General features: G+C 54.0%; 1 protein-coding gene and 1 pseudogene across 2 annotated transcripts in view; both read left to right on the top strand.

Moving 5' to 3' along the window:
* The first annotated feature begins 1,936 nt into the window (after positions 1-1,936).
* Positions 1,937-19,300, top strand: part of SEPTIN9 (septin 9) — a 208,997-nt gene continuing 191,633 nt past the window's right edge. For both annotated transcript variants that reach the window (XM_010342366.3, XM_010342367.3), the window contains exon 1: positions 1,937-2,042. In XM_010342366.3, the coding sequence (XP_010340668.1) occupies positions 2,024-2,042 (19 nt within the window). In that variant the 5' untranslated portion in view covers positions 1,937-2,023. The remainder of the gene's footprint in view (positions 2,043-19,300) is intronic.
* Positions 9,166-11,875, top strand: LOC141581734 (heterogeneous nuclear ribonucleoprotein A3 pseudogene; annotated as a pseudogene).

Genomic DNA, 19,300 nt, shown 5'->3' on the forward strand with positions numbered 1-19,300 from the left:
TTCTGATTTCTTGGAATCGGAAGGAAGATTTAGATATTCAGGAACCATCACACAGGAGGCACCCATGAGATCACTCCAGGCAGATGTCCTCGGGTCCTGGGTGCCCAGGTTCTTGTGAATTGTGACCCCAGGCAGAAGCGTGAGCGTGGAACCCAAAGCCAGGGAACACCCAGGGCTGGCACCCTCAGGGTGGCTTTGCACCAGGGGACCTCTGACTTGCGCTGAGTAAAATGCACAAAGCCAGCAATGCACCCATAACCCAGATTCTTGAGAGGCCGCTGGACTTTGGGAATCCCAGGCATTAGGCCCTGGGCAGGATCGTCATGGCGCTTGCTGGCCGAGTGAGGACAGAGACTAGGCCGGAATCTGCTGGTGCTGGTACAAGTGGTGAGTGGGTGTGTGGGTGGGGGTTGCGGTTAGGGCGTGGACATCCCAGAATCCAGGATGCTGTTCACAATTCCTCCAGACTCCCTGCTCCTCTCCCTTACAGCACCTCCCTCCCGAGGCCTCCTGAGCCTCTAACCCCTAGATAAGGAAAAGGGTGGGCTCAGTTGGAGTCCAGTGTCCGCTCTGGTCCAATCAGCTCTACCTGGGGTGAGAGGAGGCTCCACTGGCCGGGCTGCCCCCTCTGCAGGGCGTGGCTGGCCAGATTACTCAAGAAAGGAGACAGGTGGGGCAGAACGAACCCACGGTGCCGCATGGGCCTCCGTTCTCATGCATTTAAGTTTCTCACACTCAGGCAGGCAATGAAAATGCTTCTTGGACCCCCACGGAGAGTACAGGAGAGGAGAAGGGAAGGAGGAGTTTTCGGTGCAGTTGATGACACTTTCAGCCTCCTGTGCCTTTTTGGGAGGGCTGCAGGAGAAGCCAGTGCTGCGCCCTTACCCAGAACTCCCAGCTAACTGGCCTCCCACCTTCCTCTCGTCCTCTAGGGCCTCCATCGGCAGCTGTGCAAGGGCCCTGCCTCTGCCTCTCTTCGCTCGCTGTGATACCTCGGGCCTCCCAGGCTCCGCCACGCCCTTCCCTCCTAACAGCTGCCTTCCATCACCTTGGCTGTCTAATTCCTTAAAACCCTGTTTTCATTTCGCCCCAGTAAAACTCTTGACACCACCCTCGAGTCAGAATTAGTCGCTTCTTCCTCTGTACGTTGGAAACGCCGCTTTATCGTGGAGCTTTCTTGAAGGATATCAAAGTAGGGAGACTCCTTCCGCGCGAGTTTTGCACCTTCTCACCTCCGCGAGCGGTACCCGACTTGCAAAGGGCGGCTCCCTGTGTCTGCCCCGCTGCACCGAGACACCGAGCTGCGCACGGTGCCCAGCGCACCCATTTACAGGTGAGGAAACCAAGGCCCCAACTCATCGATGCACTCTGCCCTTCTGATGACCGGAAAAGTAGCAGGACGGGTGTCTGGTCCTGTCCCGCCCTGCCCTGGCCCACTAACCCGGCACGCCGGCTCCTACCCCCGGCTGTGCCCGGGACCGCCCCGAGCGTCCGCACCTCCTTCCGCTTCCACCTGGCCGGGCCCGCCCCGCCCAGACTCGGGACTGGGAAGTGCGGCGATTCCCGGAACAAGCCATTGGCGCCAGCGCGGGGAGCGGGGTGTGTGGAGCTGCGGGCGCGCGGGGCCACGCGAGCGGCCCCCACCCCCGGCCCGGCCGGGTCTGCGCTGCCGCGCGGGGGCGCCCCCTCCCAGGCCCGGCGCCTGCCAGCCCCGCTCCGCCAGGTGCAGCGCCGAGCAGAGGCGAGCGGGGGCGGGGCTCGGCGCGCACCTTCAGGGGGCGGGGCGGGGGCGGGGCAGGGGCGGAGTCGAGGCGGGATCACAGCCGGCCGGGCCGGGTTCTGCGCGCACCTCCGAGGAGGGGCGGGGCTGGGGCGGAGCCGGGGCGGGGCCGGGTGCTCTCGGGACGGCGGGCCGCCCCCTCCTCCCTCCCTCCTACTCCTGGCCCGGGATTAGCGCCCTGGGAGCCCGCGCCCCGCGGCCTCGCTGCCACACTTGACTGGGAGCGGCGGCCACGGCGGCACCATGAAGAAGTCGTACTCAGGTGGGCTTCGCGCCCGGCGTGGGGAGGGGATTGGTGTCCCGGGACCAGCGCTGCTCACCTGAGCGCCTGCGGCCGGGGTGGCGAGGCGCCCCTGGAGCTGAGCGGGTCCCCAGGGCGGCCACACCGCAGGTCGAGTTTCTCCCGGGACCGGGCCGCTGTCGGGCCCTTTTCGACCTGAGCCAAGGGTCCCCTGCGCTGTCTCCAGCCCTGGCTCGGGTGTGGGAGGGGCTGCCCTGGGGGACGCTCCCTCCTCCTCGCCCCTGGCACCCTCACATCCTCGCAGGAATCGCTGACTTTCCAGTCCGGCCGGGTGCTTTGGGTCCCTGTGCGTCTGTGTGGGTGGATGGGGTGGGGGCTGGGTGGAGGGGTGTCCTTGGGGTCAGCCTGCAGGGCTGGTGATCCACGCCGAAGCACCTTTTCTTCAAATTCTCTCTTTTCTCCAATGCTCAGTGGGGGACGGGATGGCCTCCAGGTGGGACCGTCCGGCAGTGCCCAAACTTGGTGACTGGGGTTCATGTTTTGGGCTCAGGACGCCGCCAGCGGCTGACGTCCTCACTCCACCTAAGCAGGGCCCGCCTTAAGCAGGCGGAGGGGGCCTGACTTGGGCCTCACCATAAGCCGGTTCAGGAGCCTTCATAAGAAGCTCCCCGTCTGGTACTCTGAAGTTCCATTTCACAGATGGTCATACCGAGGCCGCAAGGGCGGGTTAAGGGCAGTCCAGATCTTCATTCTTTGCCTTTGCCTTTACCTTTGGGGTTTCCTCTGAAGGATCCAGGCAGGCAGGACCCTTTGTCCTCAGTCCTCAAGTTATAAACAGCGGCTCCTCTTCTGCTAACTCTAGAAACCTACTGTTTAAGGTTCCTTCTTTAATTCATTTGGATACAAAGTTATCTGCCAAGGTACAGTGAATTAATTTTTAGTGATGGGGAACAGAATCATAGGCCTTAGCTGGAGGTGAAGAAGTCATCGTGGCCATCCCCCTGCCCTTGGGCCATTGTTGGTTTCCTCTGGTTTTCCATATTTCGGAACCAAAATGAGTAATAAAGAATACCTTGTTTCAGAGAGGATTACTCAGAACTTCCCCGAAAATACCCTTCTGGGTCAGTAGCTTAGAATGTCAACTTTCACCCGGTTGTTGTGAACAACATGGCCCTTGACACACCCGGAGCACAGCTCTGTCGGGATCGTGGGTGGGTTGGTGTGCTGGTGGGCGGGAGGGGGCTTCCGGGTGGCACATGCTTGGTTTTGGCACTGGGGCTTCCTCCCCAGCATGCTCCAAATGCTTGAGATGGTTGCGGGCATCGCGCCACGCACGGCCCGTTCCTGGCGATCGGCGATTTCTAGCCTGCCTGGGGAGGGCTGTTTGCCCTTGGTTTCTTACACTTCATCTCCCACAAGTGGGTCCAGACAGTGGGGGTGACCGGGGTCCTCCCAGATGGTGGGTCCTGGGCCTTTTCTGCAGAGACCCTCCTGCACAGAGGCCGGAAGGGCCCTGAAGCAGGCTTGGAGTCTGTACCTGGGGCTTATTTGGAGGTGGGGAGACCATCGCTTGCCCCTACACCTCTCCTCCACGCCTACCCCACCCCACAGGTATCGTTTTGTTTTAAAAAAAGGACAGAACCTTTTGCAGTAGGTGGAAGTAGAGTTTATGGGGTGGGCAGGAACCAGCTCTTGCAGAGCAGCCTCGGTGGCTCCTTGTGTTTATCTAAAGGGGCGGGCCCCTCTCAGGGTGGGGGAAGGGAGGGCTCAGACCATTTCTGGTTCGCTCCCCCCTTGGCTGTGGCCCAAGGTGTGCTGGGTCACTGCACTGCAGCCCTATGGGGTTGGGCTGGAGGGGGTTGATGGTGGGGGTGGGCTTTTGCCCTCATGCTGAGTGTCCTGGCGTTCTCTTGGTGCCAGCCCTGTGGCCGCTGTGGGTGGGGGCACTTGCAGAAGTCAGGCTGACCCCTCCACAGCCATCAACACCATGAAATTAAGGAAAGCAGCACACGATGTTGAAAATCCCCTAGGGTCTGACAGTCTAAGGAGAACAGGAAGGATTTTATTTTTTCATGTAGGTTGAGCGGGCTGATTGCTTCTGGACATGTGTATGGGCTGCAGAATAAACAGAATGACTGTGGCCTTGTTCTCGGCAGAGCTGGTTTCAGCACTTGGGAGCCTCTGAAAAGGAGAAGGATTTTAGAAGGATGCGTTCGGGCAGTCTCGAGCACCGTGGGTCTATACGCAGTCATCGAACACGCTTTATGTGTTGGGCATACGTGGCCGGGTCTCAGCGGGTACAGAAATGATAATGAGATATAGTCCTTGCTTGCAGAGAACTTGCACTCTCCCGGCAAGTTCAGGATGTCAGGATGAGGGCGAGACACCAGCTCATTAACACCCCTCCCTCCTGAGCAGTTCAGCCTCCAAATACTACAGGAGTGCCTCGGAGGTTTTAGGGGGAGGTGACATTGAGCTGGGCCTTGAGGAGGGAGAAGTCTTGAGCAGTGGAGAATAAACAGGGTGCACCTGCAGTCCCATTTACTCAGGAGGCTGAGATGGGAGGATCGCTTGAGCCCAGGAGTTTGAAGCTATAGCACTGTGACAGCGCCCAGAAATAGACACTGCACTCCAGCCTGGGTGACGTCGTGAGACCCCATCTTTGAGAAGGTCTTTTCCAATGAGGAAGGAAGCAAGGGCCTGCATGGGGCAGCTGCAGGGTTCAGGGGTACACGGGACAGGTTCTCTCTGGCAGCTCTACACTGCTCCAGCCTTTCCTGGAGGTGCCTCACTGGGCCCTCCAATGGGGTGGAGGTACTGGTATTCTACAGGCAGTGTGGTCCAGTGGTTATACCCAGCGGCTCAGAGCTGCCAGCCTCCTGATGTCAAATCCCACCGGGCTGCTGCTTCTCCCTGTGGCACAAGGTTCTCACCTCATGCGTTTCCTCTGCCTCGTTGGCTAAATGGGACGGTGCTATGTTGTTGTAAAGGTTAAACGAGTTCGTATTTGAAAACGCTGAGAAATGCCTGCTCAGTAGTCTGTTACTGCTATGGTGGTCATGATTGTCCTTGACGGCAGGAGGATGGAGAAGGCTGGGGTTACGCCATTGCTAGGGCGCCCCAGGAGCTCCCATGATACCCCCTTACTGCAGTCAGAGCGAGCTGCAGGGTCCTTCCCCCAGCCCTCCGGTGCTGGAACCAGCTGCACTGCACCCCCCGGTTCTGTGGGTTCTGAATTTTGGGACTGCCTTTGCATACTAGGTCATATGGAACTTGCCTTTATTCCCAGGCTCCCCCGGGAACCCGCTGTGGTGGTGGCAGGAGGACTCCCCTGAGGCCCACGAGCCACAGAAGCGTGGATGAACTTGTGTCAGTCACACCCCCACTGGTACCTGAGAATTACTCTGGAGAACCCTTTTTTTTGAGATGAAGTCTGGCTCTGTCGCCCAGGCTGGAGTACAGTGGCACGATCTTGGCTCACTGCAACTTCTGCCTCCTGGGTTCGAGCAATTCTGGTGCCTCAGCCTCCTGAGTAGCTGGGATTATAGGCGCGGGCCACCATGCCCAGCTAATTTTTGTATTTTTAGTAGAGACGGGGGTTTCACCATGTTGACCAGGATGGTCTCGAACTCCTGACCTCAGGTGATCCACCCGCCTCTGCCTCCCAAAGTGCTGGGATTACAGACATGAGCCACGGTGCCTGACCAGTCTGGACTTCATTTGTGGCTTTCAGGAGATTCTTGAAGGGGCCCCAGGCAAGATTAAAAAGCTCTACGCTGTTGTGACTTCTAAGTCCTGGGCAGGGAGGGAGGCTGCACCCTCAGAGGAAGCAGCTTCTGCCATGATTCAGTGTGCTGGCTCGCCATGGTGGACGGGGATCACTCCCACCCAGCGCCCGGGGAGCTGGCTTACGGGAAGGGCCCGGGATTGCACCCTCACAGAACACGTCCCCAGTCAGCTAACCCTGGGGACAGGCGAGCGTGGGAAGGGCACGAACAGGGTTTCTTCCTCTTCTCCCCCAGCCTTGTCTCTGCCTCTTCTCGCTGCGTCTTGTCTCCTCAGGTCCAAGCTTGTCTGCTCTGGCACATTCAGGAGACCTGGGCTGGAGAGAAAAAGCCACCTCCTGCAGTTAGTCCGTGGCTTTGTCCGACTCTGTGCCCCACCGAGGCCTCGCAGTTGTGAGCCAGCCGGCTGAGCCTGAGTCCTGGCCAGCCCTCTCTCTAGTCTGTTGCAGAGGTAGGAAGGCATGCCCAGGGAGGGCCCCTGCCCTGCCCCTCACGCCAGACCCCAGGCCCTTGCCCTTCAGATCTCCCCGGCCTGCCCACAGGGGTTCTGATAGCCGAGGGCAGTGCCTCTGGCAGCGGTGCGTTGAGTTTGCAACAGTCCACTTTCTTCCCAGGACCACCCCGACAAGTGTGACCAGCTCAAGCCAGGACAGGTGCAGGGGGACAGGGGGTTGCCACTTAGGGGCAGTGGTCTGGAGTCCAGGTGCAGGTGACATGGGGGCCAGCCCTCTCTGCTTGGAGGTGCCAGGTGGGTGTTTGCAGAGGACATCTCAGGACCCATGGAAGGAGGCACTCCCCACCCTCTCCCCGGTCCTTGGCCTGCCCTCTGACACTCCGGCCCGTCCCAGGCAGCCCTGACAGCACCACTGGCTGGGACCCAGAGGTGGCCCGTTTCCACCCTGGTGTTTGTCCGCAGGCAGTGCTGCGTGGGCTCTGAAGTTTGCTTAAGATGGACCCGATAAGGAAGGTTCAGCACACACCAGTGCAGGCCCGGCCTGGGGGCAATGATGGAAGTTCCTGGGCAGATCCAGCTGGCTTAAGGGTAGGAGGGGCTCCAGAGAGAGGCTCCAGGGCCCTAGGGGTGTGCACCTTTGGGGTGAGGGGGGAGGTGCCGCGCTCTGTTTGTTGGAGCTATTACCTTGGAAACCTCCCAGCTCTGGGCTGTTGCCAGGGATTTATGGGGATCAGTGGGTGCCAATGCCTGGGTGAAGCCCTCGGGGCTTGTACACAGCACACTGCGCCGTGGCCCCACTGTGCTAAGCGGCTCAGTCTTCAGGAGAGCCCTCAGCCAGGCAGGCCAACTGATCTGGAATCGGTGACCAAAGGGAGTCAGTCATGGTGGGTGGAGGGCCCTGGTGGGGAGCCACTGTGGTGCCAGGCATGGGGATCACGTGGCACCGAGGCCTGTAGGTGCCAAGCTTCTGTGGAAGCAGTGTAGTGACCCCATGGCCGATGGGCTGGTCACCCCTACCCCCTTCCTCATGCGACATCTGTTCCCTGGGCTGGGAACTTTGCCAGGAAGGCCAGCATTGGCCTGCTCTACTGGAGCGGCCCTGCTGAGCTGTGAGCTGCCATCTCCCTGAGGTTCCTGGCCCGTTTCAGCTCTCCATGTGGTCGCAGTCATTTGTTCCAGAAGTGTCTGCAGGGCGCTGCTGAGTGTCAAGCTCTGTTTGCCTCCTCTGCTGCACGCTGGAGTCTCGGCACCAGCTCTGCAGTGTGGCCTGGCCTTGGTGTCCAGGATAGAGCGTGGCACTCTGCTCCCAGCCCCATTTCTCTCTGCCTTATCTCCCTGTCCCCAACCTGGGCCCAGGACCATTTACAGCTCCCGTGAAGGGGGACATTGAGCTGTTGCCGGCAGAGGAGGGGCGCTCCGGGGCACTGCTTGCCAGTGGCTTCTTGGCAGCTCCGTGACAGCTGAGCTTTGTTTCCAGCCTAATCTGACCTGGTTCTCCAAAGCGTGACTGTTGGCAGCCTGAAAACCTCCAGGACAGGAAATGGGAGCGGCACAGGCAATGTAATATGATCCCCGCCCCAGGTCGCTGGGCGGCCCTTGCCCAGGCTGCGTCCTCTCTCTGGCTGGAACCCAAGTTGCTGGTCATCCTCAGATCGGTGTTGGCCTGGGGCTTTCAGTGGCCCTTTGTGTCTGGGTGAGAGGAACCCTGGGTGGTCACTCTGCCCTGAGTGTGTGAGTCCCCAGAAGTGCTGGGTTAGGGGACGTGAAGGGCCAGAAAGTCCCCTCTGGAGCATCGGACTCACTTGCTGACTCTTACCCAACCCTGGCCTTGGGTTTCAGAGGAGGGGTCTAGGTGGGAGTGCCATCCTCAGTGGGGATGTGGCTTCAGACTCTGTCCAGGTGGGTGCATTGCTCTCTTTCTGGCTCCTAGAGAGGTCTGGTTCCTCCAGGCTGCTTCAAGGGCACTGCACCTGGGAACCAGGGATTGGGTCCCAGAAGCTGAGGAGGTCCCTGAATGCTGGGCCTCAGCCCCTGCCCTGGTCGTGCCAGGCGTGTTTGGGAGCCACAGTGTCACCCGCCCAGGTTTGCGATGGGCCCTGGTGAGTGTGGTTCCCAGGAAGGGCTGGGCAGAGCAGTCGCTCGTGCTACACATCAATTCGATCCGCATCCCGTGCCCCGGATCCTTTCACAGCCTTCCCGGGAACCAGCGCTCCTGTTTCTATCCCAAATCAGATCCCAGCTGGGGAATAACGCCCATGCAACCCAAGCCACTCGGAAGTGGGTCACATCCAACCTCCGCCATCTTCCAGCCTGTTCAGGACTTGCCTAACTCAACCCGGAGGGATCAGGAGCATTGCCTGCAAAACGCACTAACAACGGGGGACTTTGGCTCAGTAGCCACAGGGTCTACAGAGGTGTTGGGCTGTCGGGATTCCTGGGAGGTGAGCCGCTGGTGTAGACACCATGGAGGCTTGGGTAGTGGAACAGCTGCAAGTGTACAGGAGGCTGGCATCATGGCGTGGAGAGGAGGAGGTGGTGGATTTCTCGTCAACATTGGCATCACGCTGCCTCCAGCATCAGAGACCCAAGGTGTGGCCGGCCTCTGCTGGGGCTGGGGCTGCTGGGGCGATGAGTCATTGGATAGCAGAGCCTTCTTGGTAGTTGGGGGTTAACGCTTTAACTGCCAGGCCTTTGCATTTTGCTTTTTTTTTTTTTTTTTTTTTAATTTGAGACAGAATCTTGATCTGTCATCCAGGCAGGAGTGCAGTGGCTCAGTCTTGGCTCACTGCAACCTCCACCTCCTGGGTTCAAGCAATTCTCCTGCCTCAGCCTCCCAAGTAGCTGGGATTATAGGCATGTGCCACCATGCCCAGCTAATTTTTATATTTTTAGTAGAGATGGGGTTTCTCCATGTTGGCCAGGATGGTTTCAAACTCCTGACATCGGGTGATTCACCCGCCTGGGTCTCCCAAAGTGCTGGGATTACAGGCATGAGCCACTGCGCCTGGCCTGCATTATGCTTTTGTAAAATCATTATTATTATTTCATTTATTTTTTAAGGAAAGCAATCTAAACTATAGGCTGTATCTCTTATTTTTCTTTTTCTTTTTGTCAGTTTTCTGTATTGCTTATTGCCAAAAAACATAAACAGGAAATTGAAGGGAAACTTCGATACGTATTGGCTGTAGCATTTTTATTTATTTATTTATTTTTGAGACAGACTCTTACTCTGTCGCCCAGGCTGGAGTGCACTGGTGTGATCTTGGCTCACTGCAACCTCTTCCTCCAGAGTACAAGTGATTCTCCTGCCTTTGCCTCCTGAGTAGCTGGGATTACAGGCACATGCCACCAAGCCTGGCTAATTGTTCTGTATTTTCAATAGCGACGGGGTTTCACTATGTTGGCCAGGCTGGTCTTGAACTCTTGGCCTCAGGTGATACACTTGCCTCGGCCTCCCAGAGTGGTGGGATTACAGGCCTGAGCCACCAAGCCCAGTCATGGTCGGCAGTTTTTGATCACTGGCCACTCTCCACGTGATCCGTGATTTTCCCCTTGGCTCACTGGCCCTGCCCCTGTTCTTCTGCTCACCTTTCTCATGCATGTGGTTTGTTCATGGGCTATGTAATGCACTTTAACCGGGAAATGGAAACCGCTCGAACATTTATTTTTTTTTAATTTTTTTTCTTTTTCAAGACAAGGTCTCACTGTGTCACCTTGGCTGAAGTACAGTGGTGCAATCACGGCTCGTTGCAGCCTCAAAGTCCTGGGCTCAAGTGATCCTCCCTTCTCAGCCTCCCAAGTAGCTGGGACGACAGGTGCATACTATATGCCTGCCTAATTTGTTTTTATTTTGTAGAGACAGGGTCTTGCTTTGTTGCCCAGGCTGCTCCTGAACTCCTGACCTCAGGCAATCCTCCTGACTTAGCCTCCCAAAGTACTAGAGCTACAGGCACATGCCACCATGCCCTGCTAATTTTTGTATTATTATTAGTATTATTTTTTGTAAAGACAGGGTCTTAGGCCAGGCACGGTGGCTTTCACCTGTAATCCCAGCACTTTGGGAGGCCGAGGCGAGCGGATCACAAGGTCAGGAGTTTGAGACCAGCCTAACCAACATGGTGAAACCCGGTCTCTACTAAAAAATACAAAAAATTAGCTGGGTGTAGTAGCAGGTACCTGTAATCCCAGCTACTCGGGAGGCTGAGGGAGGAGAATTGTTTGAACGTAGGAGGCAGAGGTTGCAGTGAGCCGAGATTACGCCATTGCACTCCAGCCTGGGCAATAAGAGCAAGACTCCGAACTCGAGTTGGAAGAGGCGAGTCTGGTCTCAGAATGGAGGGCCATGATCCAAAGGAGCCAGAGCAGTTGAGAAAACTGTTTATTAGTGGTCTGAGCTTTGAAACTACAGATGATAGTTTAAGAAAACATTTTGAGAAACTTACAGATTGTGTGGTAATGAGAGATCCCCAAACCAAACGTTCCAGGGGCTTTGGTTTTGTGACTTACTCTTGTGTTGAAGAGGTGGATGCAGCAATGTGTGCTCGACCACACAAGGCTGATGGGCCTGTAGTGGAACCAAATAGAGCTGTTTCTAGAGCGGATTCTGTAAAGCCTGGTGCCCATCTTACAGTGAAGAGAATTTTTGTTGCTGGTATTAAAGAAGATATGGAAGAGTAAAATTTGAGAGACGACTTTGAAAAGCGTGGCAAGATTGAAACCATAGAAGTTATGGAAGATAGGCAGAGTGGAAAAAAGAGAGGATTTGCTTCTGTAACTTTCGATGATCATGATACAGTTGATAACATTGTTGCTCAGAAATACCACACTATTAATGGGCATGATTGTGAAGTGAAAAGGCCCTTTCTAAACAAGAGATGTGGTCTGCTGGATCGCAGAGAAGCCGTGGAGGTGGATCTGGCAATTTTACGGGTCGCGGAGGACACTTTGGAGGTGGTGGAGGTAATTTTGGCCGTGGTGGAGCCTTTGGTGGAAGGGGAGGTTATGCTGGTGGAGGTGGTGGCCGCAGAGGTAGTTATGGAGGAGGTGATGGTGGATACCGTGGATTTGGTGATGGTGGTAACTATGGCAATGGTCCCGGTTAGAGTAGCAGAGGGGGCTGTGGTGGTGGTGGACCATGATATGGAAACCAAGGTGGTGGATATGGTGGCGGTGGTGGAGGATATGATGGTTACAATGAAGGAGGAAATTTTGGCGGTGGTAACTATGGTGATGGTGGGAACCATAATGATTTTGGAAATTATAGTGGACAACAGCAATCAAATTATGGACCCAGGAAAGGGGGCAGTTTTGGTGGAAGAAGCTCGGGCAGTCCCCATGGTCGTGGTCATGGATCATGGTCGTGGTCATGGATGTGATAGCAGAAGGTTCTAAAAGCAGCAGAAAAGGGCTACAGTTCTTAGCAGGAGAGAGAGCGAGGGATTGTCAGGAAAGCTGCAGGTGACTTTGAGACAGTCATCCCAAATGCATTAGAGGAACTGTAAAAACCTGCCACAGAAGGAGCGATGATCCATAGTCAGAAAAGTTACTGCAGCTCCAACAGGAAACCCTTCTTGTTCAGGACTGCCATAGCCGCAGTTTGCGAAAAGTGCAGCTATTGACTAATGCAATGTGGTGTCAATTAGATGTACATTCCTGAGGTCTTTTATCTGTTGTAGCTTTTTCTTTTCATTACATCAGGTATATTGCCCTGTAAATTGTGGTAGTGGTACCAGGAATAAAAATTAAGGAATTTTTAACTTTTCAAAAAAAAAAAAGACAGGGCCTGCCTTACTATGTTGCCCAGGCTGGTCGTGTACTCCTGGGCTCATGTGATCCTCCTGCCTGGGCCTACTAAAGTGCTGGGGTACAGGTGGGAGCCACAGTGCCTGGTCCACTTGAGCATTTAGAATAGAAAGACCTGGCTGGGCGCGGTGGCTCACGCCTGTAATCCCAGCACTTTGGGAGGCCGAGGCGGGTGGATCACGAGGTCAAGAGATCGAGACCATCCTGGTCAACATGGTGAAACCCTGTCTCTACTAAAAATACAAAAAAGTAGCTGGGCATGGTGGCGCGTGCCTGTAATCCCAGCTACTCAGGAGGCTGAGGCAGGAGAATTGCCTGAGCCCAGGAGGCGGAGGTTGTGGTGAGCCGAGATCGCGCCATTGCACTCCAGCCTGGGCAACAAGAGGGAAACTCTGTCTCAAAAAAAAAAAAAAAAAAAGAATAGAAAGACCTAAAGGCACAGAACTTATTATACAGATGATCGGAGTGGTGAAGGCCAGACAGGGAACGGAGGGGCAATCAGCAGGAAATCAAAGTCGTGTAGGCTTATACAGCTCTCTAAAGGTATAGATGCAGTGATTCATTTAGAATGAGAAAATAACAATAAATTATAAATTACAAGCAGCTGTTAAATATCATAGACATCACTAAATGCAGAAGTGTATCAGTCAGCTACCAGTCACGTCTCCAAAGTAATATTTCTTCCACATTTGGACATTACTTCTTCAATATGATGACTTTGTCATATCGTTTTCTACTTTGAGAACAGAAAACCACTCAGGCTGGATGCAGTGGCTCACGCCTGTAGTCCCAGCACTTTGGGAGGCCGAGGCGGGCGGATCACTTTAAGCCAGGAGTTCAAATTCATTCTGGGCAGCGTGGTGAAACTTTGTCTCTACTGAAAATACAAAAATTAGCAGGGCATGGTGGCACACACCTGCAGTCTCAGTTACTCAGGAGGCTGAGGTAGGAGGATTGCTTGAGCCCAGGAGGTCGAGGCTACAGTGAGCCGTGACCATGCTACTGCACTCTAGCCTGGGTGAGAGAGTGAGATCCTGTCTCATGAAAGAGAAAAGAAAGAAAGAAAGGAAGGAAGGAAGGAAGCGAGGGAGGGAGGGAGGGAGGAGAGAGAAAGAAACAGAGAGAGAGAGAAAGAAAGAAAGAAAGAAAGAAAGAAAGAAAGAAAAAAGGCCGGGCACGGTGGCTCATGCCTGTAATTCCAGCACTTTGGGACGCTGAGACAGGTGGATCACTTGAGGTCAGGAGTTTGAGACCAACCTGGTCAACATGGTGAAACCCCATCTCTACCAAAAATATAAAAAATTAGCCAGGTGTGGTGGCACGTGCCTATAATCCCAGCTACTTGGGGGGCTGAGGCAGGAGAATGGCTTGAACCCAGGAGGCAGAGATTGCAGTGAATTAAGATCGTGCCGCTGTACTACAGCTTGCACGACAGAGCAAAACTCCATCTCAAAAAAATAAAAATAAAAATAAAAAAAGCTCATTATTCTCCCTTGTTGATCCAATTTCGTTTTTATTTTTGGTATTTGGGATGCGTACAGAAGCGGCAGTCAATGTGGAGTTGGTGCGGCTACAATTTTTTCTGTTGGAGAAATACAGGAATTCTGGCAAATCCTATTTTTAAAATGTGATTCCCCTCAAGAAAGAAGTAGGGAACTGGGGGTTATTTCTAATGGCATATGAGGCATTTGTGCATGTATTTCTGACCAGAGAGACTTTTCTGTTTTGACATAGAAGCAACTGAACCCTTTGCTTACAGCCTCACCTCTGGTGATGGGAGTAATTTTCCACTGGACCCGAGCACTTCAAATCTCGCCTGTCTCCACTGCGCACATTTTTTCCGGCGCCAGGCACCGCAGGACATGTTCGTGTCTTGTGATTTTTGATTCTGCGCGGTAGGTGGAATTGGAACGGTGAGCGGAGTGAGTATTCCTGGAATCCGTTTCCGCACCGGGATGGCGAGCAGTAACTGAACTATACATGGAAATAAATGGGAACTACATAAATATAACCCGACTAAAGCCAAACTAAATATCTTTCCAGTTCAACTTCTCCTTAGCAGGAGCCCCCACGTGGCAGCAAGCCTCCGTTTCCACCTCACAGGAGAGAAAGTGTGACGGGCGGGAACTCGAGGCTGGAAATGGACAGGGTTGGTAATTGATTGTAGGTAAAATATTTTCCATTTTGTAAATTTTACAAAGAAATGTTTGACCCAATGGACATGTGGTTAGGGCCCTCCCTTCTCAGTGCGTGGAGAGGGACTCATGCAGGCAGGGAAGGGCCACCTGGAGATTGGCAGCAGGGTGCCACCACCGCCCCTAGGTCCGGGGGTGAGAAGGAGGAAGTCCTGGGACCTGAGTCCAGGGGTCAGAGTCCCCTGCTGGGAGCCCAAACACAGGTGGGACTCTGGCAGGCCCTGGGGTGACGCAAAGGACAAACCCTCCTGCTGGAGAAGCCTTCTGAGGCAGAGGCAGCAGAGAACTCCCCGGGCCTCTGCTGCTCCCACCTCCCAGGCTCCTTCCAAGCCTGTTGTTGGTTGAATCCAGTCCAAAGCCAGCAGGCCTGGGGACCTGGACACCTGAGCCAGCAGAGGGTCAGCATTTCTCCCACACAAAGGGGAGGTACAGGGAGGCGATCAGGCCAGGACCCACACAGGATGTGCAAACAGGAGCTCCCCTCTCTTCCCACCCCAAATGGCATCTGCAGCCAGTCTCACTTCCCCGCTGTCAGACAGCGAGAGGAACCTGGTTCCTGGCACCAGCCGCCCCTCTGTGGAGGCCCCCTTCCTCTCTGGCCTTTGCTTGCAGTCACTGGCGACGCAGTGGACCATGTCTTCGGGGGAGTTGGATCGTGAACGCGGTTTCTCGTGTGTTATGGACTGAACTGTTCCTCCCCCTTGAATTCCTGCGTTGGAGCCCTAACTCCCGTTGCAACTGTAATTGAAGAGAGGGCTTTTAGGGAGGTAATTAAGGTTAAACGAAGCCACAGGGCGGGACCCTAATCTCATAGGATTGGTGTCCTTGTAGGAAGAGGGAGAGACACTAGCGATCTCTCTTCCCCGCCGCCCCGTCACTTGTAAACAGAGGAAAGGTGAGCAGAGGACACAGCAAGGAGGCAGCTACAAGCAGGAAGGGAGGCCTCGCTGGGAACCAGCCCCGACCGCACCTTCATCTGGGACTTTGGGCCTCTCGAACAGAGACATGCATTTCTGTTGTTGAAGTTACTCCCTCCACAGCAATCTGGGTGGCAGCCTGAGCTGACCAAGGCACCATCTGCATCAGCCAGGGCTCTCCAGAGAGAGAGCCAACAGGAGGTGGGTGGATGGACGGATGGGTGGATGGGTGGATGGCTAGACAGACAAGCAAACAGACAGAGAGATAGAGACAGACACAAGACGGGCAGACAGACGGGCAGACAAATGGATAGAGAAACAGATAGACACAGACAGGCAGACAGATGGATGATAGGTCTGGTGAAGTGACTGACATCTGTAATCCCAGCACTTTGGGAGGCCAAGGTGAGCAGATCACTTGAGTTCAGGAGTTTGAGTCCAGCCTGGACAACATGGTGAAACCCCATCTCCACTAAAAAAAAAAAAAAAAAAAAAAAAAATTAGCTGGGCTTGTTGGTGTGCGTCTGTAGTCCCAGCTACTTGAGACGCTGAGGCAGAAGAATCGCTTGAACCTGGGAGGTGGAAGTTGCAGTGAGCTGAGATCACGCCACCGCATTCCAGCCTGGGCAACAAAGTGAGACTCCATCTCAAAAAGAAGAAAAAGGTAGATAGATGGATAGCTAGATAGATGATGGATGGATAGATAGGCAGATAGACAAATAGAGATACGATTGATTGCTAGATAGGAAGGAATTTATTTCGGGAATTAACTCATGCCATTGTGGAGGCTGAGATGTTCCCAAAAGGCCATCTGTAAGCTGGAGACCCGGGAAAGCCAGTATCGTGGCTCAGTCCAAGACTGCAGAACTCAGGACTGGGAAGCTGTTGGTGCAACTCTTAGTCCAAGGCCAGAGGTTTAAGAGCCTGGGGGACTGGTGGAGAACTGGGAGTTCTAAGTCCAAGGGCAGGAGAAAAAGTCATCCCACCTCCAGGAGAAAGAGAGGGAATTCACCTTTTCTCTGCCTTTTTATTGTCTGTCAATGGAATGGTGGCATCCACATTGATGGAGGATCTTTACCACTTAGCCCACCAACTTACATGCCCATCTCCAGAACCACCCTCATAGATACACCCAGAAGTAATTTGCCACCAGCCATCCCTTCATCCAGCCAAACTGACCTCTGACATCAGCCACCACGCAGGCTCAGCAGGATCGCAGTTGTGCGGTGATGGGGAAGTTGAAGGTGAACTGTCGCACAAGCCAGTAGGTCTCTCGGGCTCCTTCCAGTTGTTTGTTCTTTTAAAAACGAGTTTATTGGCTGGGCGAGGTGGCTCAGGCCTGTAATCTCAGCACTTTGGGAGGCCAAGATGGGCAGATCACAAGGTCAGGAGTTTGAGACCAGCCTGTCCAATACAGTGAAATCCCATTTCTACTAAAAAATACCAAAATTAGCTGGGCATGGTGGTGCACACCTGTAGTCCCAGCTACTCGGGAGGCTGAGGCAGGAGAATCGCTTGAACCCGGGAGGTGGAGATTGCAGTGAGCTGAAGTCATGCCACTGCACTCCAGCCTGGGTGACAGAGTGAGACTCCGTCTCAAAAAAAGAAAATGTATTTATTGAGCACCTGCCCTATGCCACGTGCTGTGATAAGCACTGGGGCACAGCAGTGAGCAAACAAGGACTATTCTTTCTTGGCGTTTACATACAGTAGAAAGAAACAGAGAATCCACAAATCCATCAGTTCCAGAAGACTGCCAAATAGAACTAAGAGCTATGCCGAGAATTAAGATAAGGTGATTGCATAGCAAGTGACTGATGGCTGCTTTGGAGTGAGTGGTGAGGGGTGACAGGATGACAGCTGAGTTGAGATTGGGAAGACAGGAAGGAGCCAGCAGTGCAAGGACTGGGCTGGGAGCAAGCTTGGTGCATTCCAGGAACAGCAAGAAGGCCAGAGGGGCTGCAGTGGGGCAGGGGAGGGGGAGGAGGGAGGCACAGGTCACAGAGGAGCCTGGGGCCAGAAGGAGGACCCTTCCTCCAAAGCTCAGTTGTTTTCTCTGTAAAAGGAGAACGTGTCGCCTCCAAAAGTCACACATGCCAGCACAGTGTCTGGCTCATGATATGCCTTCAGTAGGCGGTGAGCATGGCTGCTCTTGTTATTACTACATTATAATTACTAGGCATAATGGGGTCATCAGGCTTTGCATTTACAGCAATGTAAGGGTGTCAGCAAGCTTCCCTGGGGAAGCCATCTCCCCTCACTGAGTTCCTAAGAGCCCGACAACCAGGTCAATGTGGCGAGAGCTGTAGCTGCCCGGTGGACCGGAATCTTTAGCCACAGGCCAGGCCACTTTCATTTTAGCAGAAACCTCTACTTGAGGAAGCGGGTTAATGGCAGAAAGGGGGCTTGGGAGTGTGCCACGGATGTTTCTGGGTTACTCTGATCTGGGGAGCCTTCCCCACCACGGCTGCTGTAGAGAGCTCAGCTGCAGTGATGGATGAGCTGCAACTCAGCCTTGAATTCACTGTTTATCGGAAAATCTTACAAAACCAACAGGAGATGGGACGTTTTCCTGTTGGTTCTCTCAGCCTCCAGTGGCTTTCACTAGTGCAGAGATTCTCCCCTGGGTGTGTGACTGGAGCTCAGGGTGCCCCACGGGTATGTGGAGATGGGGGTCAGTCAGTGTCTTGTCTCATGCCTCTGAACCTCCTCCTCCTGTCTTTATTTCGTTGCTTCCTGGCCTCTCCCACTCTGGTGATTTGGAATGGCATGCAATCCAATACACAGGCTGACTTTATTATTTTATTTTATTTTGTAGACAAGGTCTCTGTCACTCAGGCTGGAGTGTGGTGGTGCAATCGCAACTCACCGCAGCCTTAATTCTGGGCTCGAGAGATGCTCCCTCCTCAGCCTCCCAAGTAGCTGGGATTAAAGGCACAGATAGATAGATTTGCTAAATGATAAATAGGTAGATGATAGATGGAGAGATAGATGACAGATAGATAATAGTCTTGCTTTGCCAGGGCTGGTCTCGAATTTCTGGGCTCAAGTGATCCTCTTGCCTCAGCCTCCCACAGTGCTGGGATTACAGGCATGAGCCGCTGTGCCTGGCCTAGGCTGGCTTTAAAAGCTCCTCACTCTCTTTGCATCCTGATGTTATCTGTCTCCTGGAGTAGCCTCTTTGGCTTCTCACACCTTGTAGCTATTGTTGGCCAGCGGTGGCATGTGAAGCTGAGGAGAAAGGCAGTCCTGTCCAAGGCCACGTGGCTCAGTGCTAACACTCAGACCTCAGTGTTTTTATCTCCCTCCTGGTGGCTTCCACCCTTAGTGCATCTCTGGAGGTGCAGTAAGGAGGCCTGAGAGAGCTAAAGGCCAGGCTCCAGTCAGCTAAGAGTTAAAAACAGCTGTCTCCATGCTCCTCTGTCAATCTACCACTCCATTATCTCCCCCAACAACAAATTCAGTTTGAATTTCAGATAAACAAGGATTAATTTTTAGTATAAGCATATCCTGTAATACATTTGGGATATATTTATGCCTAAAAATGATTCACTGTTTGCCGGCCTCAGTAGCTCATGCCTGGAATCCTAGTGCTTTGGGAGGCTACGGTTGGAGGATTGCTTGAGTCCAGGAGTTCAAGGTTACAGTGAGCCATGATCCTACCACTGAGTCCCCACTTGTGGGTGACAGAGCAAGATCCCTCTCTCTTACAAAAAAATTGTTCATTGTGAAAAAAAAAAAAGTTCATTGTTTATCTGAAATCCAGGTTTAACTGAACATCCTGTATTTTTTTTTTGAGATGGAGTTTTGCTCTTGTTACCCAGGCTGGAGTGCAATGGTGCGATCTCGGCTCACCGCAACCTCCGCCTCCTGGGTTCAGGCAATTCTCCTGCCTCAGCCTCCTGAGTAGCTGGGATTACAGGCACGCACCACCATGCCCAGCTAATTTTTTTAGTATTTTTAGTAGAGACGGGGTTTCACCATGTTGACCAGGATGGTCTCGATCTCTTGACCTTGTGATCCACCCACCTCGGCCTCCCAAAGTGCTGGGATTACAGGCTTGAGCCACCGCGCCCAGCCACATCTTGTATTTTATATGGGAACCCTAGAGTCCTGGAATCCCAAT

Source organism: Saimiri boliviensis, chromosome 17, assembly GCF_048565385.1.
Source record: "Saimiri boliviensis isolate mSaiBol1 chromosome 17, mSaiBol1.pri, whole genome shotgun sequence".
Taxonomy (NCBI): domain Eukaryota; kingdom Metazoa; phylum Chordata; class Mammalia; order Primates; family Cebidae; genus Saimiri; species Saimiri boliviensis.